The sequence below is a fragment of the Thamnophis sirtalis genome, unplaced genomic scaffold (assembly GCF_051295495.1).
Source record: "Thamnophis sirtalis isolate CommonGarterSnake01/CBP01778 unplaced genomic scaffold, rThaSir2_p1.2 scaffold_4, whole genome shotgun sequence".
Taxonomy (NCBI): Eukaryota; Metazoa; Chordata; class Lepidosauria; order Squamata; family Natricidae; genus Thamnophis; species Thamnophis sirtalis.
The window spans coordinates 87,602,641-87,608,369 of record NW_028261384.1 but is presented as its reverse complement, the minus strand read 5'-3'; the positions used below and the strand labels follow the sequence as shown (position 1 = coordinate 87,608,369).

At 36.1% G+C, this 5,729-nt stretch overlaps 1 protein-coding gene across 1 annotated transcript; it reads right to left on the bottom strand.

The window, feature by feature from the left end:
* Positions 1–412: 412 nt before the first annotated feature.
* Positions 413–4,945, bottom strand: LOC148045961 (centrosomal protein 43-like). The gene is made up of 3 exons (XM_087713312.1): positions 4,817–4,945; positions 3,682–3,775; positions 413–1,094 (listed from the first exon to the last, which is right to left on the bottom strand). The coding sequence occupies exons 1-3, from the start codon at positions 4,909–4,911 to the stop codon at positions 1,020–1,022; spliced, it is 264 nt and encodes an 87-aa protein (XP_087569438.1). The 5' UTR covers positions 4,912–4,945; the 3' UTR covers positions 413–1,019.
* Between the last annotated feature and the right edge of the window lie 784 nt (positions 4,946–5,729).

The window sequence follows — 5,729 nt, the reverse complement described above, 5'->3', positions numbered from 1 at the left end:
ATGGCCTAACAAGCCAGTGGTGGAAGGCAACCTTAAAAATAAACTGCAAATCACAACCAATTTCAGTTTACTGATAGTAATTGGAATAATTTTAATTTAAAAAAAAAATACTTCAAAAGTTGTCAGTTTTTATTAAGGTGCACTAAGATGCTCAAAAAAATGGCCAAGGATTAATATAACTAAATCACAGATAATATATTGCTGAGTATCAATTAAAATTCTTGTACAAAGTTTATTAGTAAACACTGTATTATCACAGAACTTTTAAGTTTTTTGGAAATATTTTTATTTTGCATTCACCTGTGTTTCAAAGAAAAAAAAATGCTAATAATCATTTATAATTTTCATTAAATTAAACAAAATGGTAACAATGTTTTAATATATATAAAAATAGGTTTAAAGTTAAGGCAATATTCAGAAGTACTTAGCAATCTTGGCCACAAAACTAAACACTTAAAGCTGCAAAAAAGGTCAACTTGCTAGAAATCCTGAGGGATTCATAATTCAGAACATGTAATATACCTCAAGTTAGGTATTCTATTGCCATTTTGAGAATTTTGAGAATTATGCCTTGTCAACTAAAATAATTTCAGTAGCTAAAAGATAAATTATACTGAAAACTGAGTCAACAAAATAGCAACCTTGCTGAATTTTCTTACTTTCTTCAGCTAAAAAAACCTAGATAGTTGCCATAACATCAAACCATGTCTGCCATTCTTCATATACTTTATGGATTTCTTCCCTTATGAATGTTTATAAATCAAATGGTGGTGTGTCTGTCGCCTGTAACAGACATCTCTCTGGGACCTAACTACTACCTTAGTTGAACTAGTCAGCAGTATTAAACTCCATTCTTTGCGAGCTTAAAATCTTTCCCCTCTCCAGCTTTGTTGTGTTGTTTTATTTTTTCTCTTGAAATAAAAGGAACGATTTGTGAGGGGTATTTCAGAAGATTGATTGTCTTAAAATACAGTCTACAAAGGTCGACAGTCCCACCATTTAAGATTTCTGCTCTCTACTCATGCAACATCCTCTAGGTAATCTGCTTCAACGCTTAACTGAGAAACAGTGAAGTCTTGTGTGAGGTCTTCAAGCTAGAAAGAAAAAAAATAGGAAAATTACTAATATTTAAATTTAGATTAATGTATGTTGTCTGTTAAATACATTATTTTTGTTTAAAAAGCTGTATCAGAGACTTTAGGAAACATACAGTGCAATATATATATACAATAATACAATAGCAGAGTTGGAAGGGACCTTGGAGGTCTTCTAGTCCAACCCCCTGCCTAGGCAGGAAACCTTATACCATTTCAGACAAATGGCTATCCAACATCTTCTTAAAGATTTCCAGAGTAGGAGCATTCACAACTTCTGGAGGCAAGCTGTTCCACTCATTAATTGTTCTAACTGTTAGGAAATTTTTCCTCGGTTCTAAATTGCTTCTCTCCTTGATTACTTTCCACCCATTGCTTCTTGTTCTACACTCAGGCGCCCTGGAGAACAGCTTGACTCCCTCTTCTTTGCGGCAACCCTTGAGATATTGTAACACTGATATCTGTTATTGAAGAAAGGTCCCGTTCAGAATGTGGCATAATCCAATCTTGATTCAAAGTTTCAGATTAGCTTCAATTTTGCTTTCGAATTGGCAGCGAGAAATAAACTAAACTAAAAGGCTCATACCTATTAGCAGCCATGGTGGTGCAATGGTCAGAGTGCAGTATTGCAAGCTAATTCTGCCCACATTCTGGTTTTGATCCTGACCGGCTCAGGTTGACTCATCCTTCCATCCCCCCCCCCCCCAAGGTTGGTAAAATGAGGACCCAGATTGTTGGGACAATATGCTGACTCTGTGAACTGCTTAGAGAGGGCTGTAAAGCACCGTAAAGCAGTATATAAGTCTAAGCGTTATTGTTATTCTTCAGGTAAGATTATCGTACCCTGCATATCTTGAATATCTGGCCATCAACCACTTCAAATATTGTATTCTGGGACTGGGTTAACTAAATGAAATTCTGTCACTTGTAGCCAGGTTTTGTAAAAAATCTGTATGACTAGATTTTGTATTTGTCCCCCATTTTGCCATGCCTTCTAAAGCAGCAGGGCTTCTTTTTCAAGCACAATATTAGAGCCGTGATGGTGAACACAGGTGGCACATGGAGCCATTTGTCAGGGCACACAAGTCATTGCCCTGTCAGCTGGCCAGCCTTCTTTTGAGGCCATTTTTCGCCCTCCGGAGCATGCGAAAACTGGCCCTACGGGCAAACCAGAAATCACTTCCAGTTTGCTCGTAGGGCCGTTTTTCGCCCTCCGGAGCCTTCAGGGAAGCCTCCTGAAAGCTCGTGAAGCCTCCGGAGGGTGAAAAACGGACCTATGGGGAACCCGAAGTTCGACTTCTGGGGCCTTCAGGCTTCTCTGAAGGCTCCGGAGGGCAAAAACAGGCCCTATGAGCAAACCAGAATGACTTCTGGTTTGTCCGTAGGTCCATTTTTTGCTCAAGGAAGCCTCCTGAAGACTCAGGAGGTCAAAAATCGCTCCTACGGACAAATCGGAAGTCACCATTCCCAAACTTCCAGGTTCCCCATAGGTCCATTTTTTGCCCTCTGGAGCCTTCAGGGAAGCTCCTGAGGCCTCCGGAGGGCGTCGGGGAGAAAGCTGTTTTCGCCCTCCCCAGGCTCCTAGAAAGCCTCAGGAACCTGGGAAGTCCAAACAGTCATGGCAAATGTGGGGTGGGGGTGTTGCTGGTCGCGCACATGCGTGCAGGTGGTGGTGGTGTCGCACACATAGCATTATGGGTGTGGCATGCCGGCGCACGACCCCCCTTGTGCTCCCCCCACTTTTGGCACGGCAGCCAAAAAAGGTTCGCTATCACTGTATTAGATACTTTCGTGGTCATTGTTCTCATTAGTTTTCCCCCTATTACTCATTTTGTTATTTGTGAGCTTTATTAAAAGCTGCAATCGTATAGATGACTGCAAAAAACAGTGCATGCATTGTGTTCCCCTTTTCTCTAGCTCTTCCCATTCATGCCAACAGTTATACTAATCAAAGATGAAAAACGTATGGTGGTGTTCAAACTGGGGTTTATTACATTTAAGATCCTAAATGAGGATTTGCTTTTTGCTTATAAATTGTGGACTGAAAGAAGTAAAATCAGCTAAGATCTTAGACCTGTGCATCATATTAATATTTGAGTTTCTGATCATTTAGCACTGCTTACACTAATGCAAAAAGCCACACAGAAGCAAACAAATGCAGTCCATATGCATTTGTAACAATTAGTATTTCTGCAATTCCTCCTTTATATTTTTGTACAAACTGGGGACCTGCACAAACAAGTATGGGAACTGCTCACTTATCTTGGAGTAATATTCTCAATTCAGCTACAAAAATATCATCTTCCTTCCCTTTTCTTTACCATATGATTGTCTCAAACCTTTGTTGTTTTAAAACATATCCTATATTGAAATCTGCTAATATTCAATAGCCACCTCATTTATATTTTATTGGGAACAGTTCTGGATCAAAAGCAATATATTGACTCTGTGTGTGTGTGTGTGTGTGTGTGTGTGTGTGTATCAATTTGTGATATTAATTCCTTTGCAAGTAATGGTTTATTTTGCTATATACTACATAGATATATCATCAACCCCAATTAGAGTGTTAAATTAAAGCAAATCATACCTTTTCACTAGTAATGAAGTCTTCTATTTCCATAGAAATATCATCTATTTCTTCACCAATGCTGACTTCACTTTTCTCTGACCGATGACTGGTGCTATAAAAAAAGTTAAAATATGAAAATTAAATGATCATATTACATAAATATTACTGCACTGAAATTTGTCTTGAAACAGTACAATATATGATTTATAACATTACAATAAACATGGAGGCAAAGAACATTTAATCTCATTTATTCTTTTTTGAAACCTCTACAAGAAAAATCTGAAATCCAGAGATATAAGAAGCCAGAAGCATTTATTACACAATAACATAAATCCTGATTTCCTTTTGAAATGATTTAGTACTTGTGCAATGAAATTTATTATAAAGGATTTATTCCTACATATAATATTGTGCATATAAAATGATACATAGACTACTTCAAACAAAGTTCATAACTTGGCATCAAATCCAATTTGATATTGATTTACAAATAATTTTGCTCCTAAAAACTCATCTAAGCATTTAATCAGATGCAATGTCAACTGACTTTACAGTTAATGACATATGAATTGCCAGATATCAAAGAATTTATAAAATTAACCAAACTTAAAATTTTATAAAATGTTTAAAATATTAAATATAAAACAAATTTTCAAGCCCCGCTTTTTAAAGTGTAAAGCACTTGAATAAATTGAATAGTGCTACTGCAAAAAACAATTATAACAATGAAGAGATTTAGGTGAGTTTTCCTGAAAAAAATGATCTCCATTTTGTATTCCTGTGCATAGCATGGCCAAGCAAGATTAGATTTCTAAAAGCAAGCTTTTCCTCCAGCTGCTTCTCTTAATTAGCTATTTCCCCATCCAATTTATCTCAAGTGTTATCTCTCTCCTTTGGAAATACTCAATCATAGCAGGCCTGAAAGGACCAGATAGGTAAAAGGTACTGTTTCACATAACATTTTTGATCATTTCTAGGGAGGAAACTATAAACAATGTAAGCTTAATTAGAAATATGTGAAATTATAAATAGAATATATCTACTATAGCGTATAAGCTGGGAAAGTCCTCCTAGGAGTGACCTATCCTTGAATGATGCTATTTATATCCATCTTCCTGAAAATTAATAGTTTTAAATATTTTCCTCTTACCTGTTGAAATCATCAATATATTCATTTTCCTCTCCTGTTTGTAAACAATTAAATGAAGAATTAGAAGACTTGAAATTGAACCTTTCAATATACATTGATATTTGACATCATTAATAGTTAAGTGTGATTGGAAGATGTGGCTCTTTGTCCACGCTTTGGCTGAGGAACACCCCTGTCTATTTTTCCTTGTTCCTCTGCGGGATTTTTGTTCTTTTTTTTATGTTGCTGCAGTTTGTATTGTTCTGTTTTAAAATGTTTTTAACAATTGTGAATCGCCTATAGTCATGGAGAGTCAGTAATATTTTAATATATATTATTATAAAACACAAGTATTTTTTGAGAAAAATAATGAAGTTTGAGAATAACATGTTTAATGTATAACGCTTATAGGTAATCCTTGATTTATAACCAGTTGCTTAGCAACCATTAAAAGTTAGGATAGACTCCCAGAAGGCATTTATAACCTAATTTTAAAGTTCCAATGGCTGGCTCCCAGTCATGTGGTTGCACCAGCCTGCATTTACAATCATCTGCAGTATCTCATGACATCTATGACATTTTTGCCAAAATCTTACATTTATTTCCAGTTTTTGGCAAAAATGCTCCATAGAAAATAATGGGTTTGCTTAACACCTGCAGCATTTCCTTAACACCTGCAGAATCAGTTAACAACTATGGTTATTTGCTTAATAACCACCTCAAAAAAGGTAATAAAATCAAGTCTGCCACACGGTGACCCATTTTATGAACATCATTATTTAACAACCATAATGAGCAGTATCCATTACATCTGTTAATCAAGGACTATCTGTAAGGGCAAACCATACTAATTCCTAGAAAAAACATTCTGCAACTACATATACAAATGTTAACTGTACTTCTGCAGACAAGCTACTTGCCTAGTTCAAGTGAT

Coding starts and splice junctions, on each gene's coding strand:
- LOC148045961 (XM_087713312.1), bottom strand. CDS start 4,911: ATGTATATTGAAAGGTTCAATTTCAAGTCTTCTAATTCTTCATTTAAT. Junction 3,776..4,816: donor TATATTGATGATTTCAACAG/GTAAGAGGAAAA, acceptor CTTTTTTTATAG/CACCAGTCATCGGTCAGAGA. Junction 1,095..3,681: donor ACTTCATTACTAGTGAAAAG/GTATGATTTGCT, acceptor TTTTCTTTCTAG/CTTGAAGACCTCACACAAGA.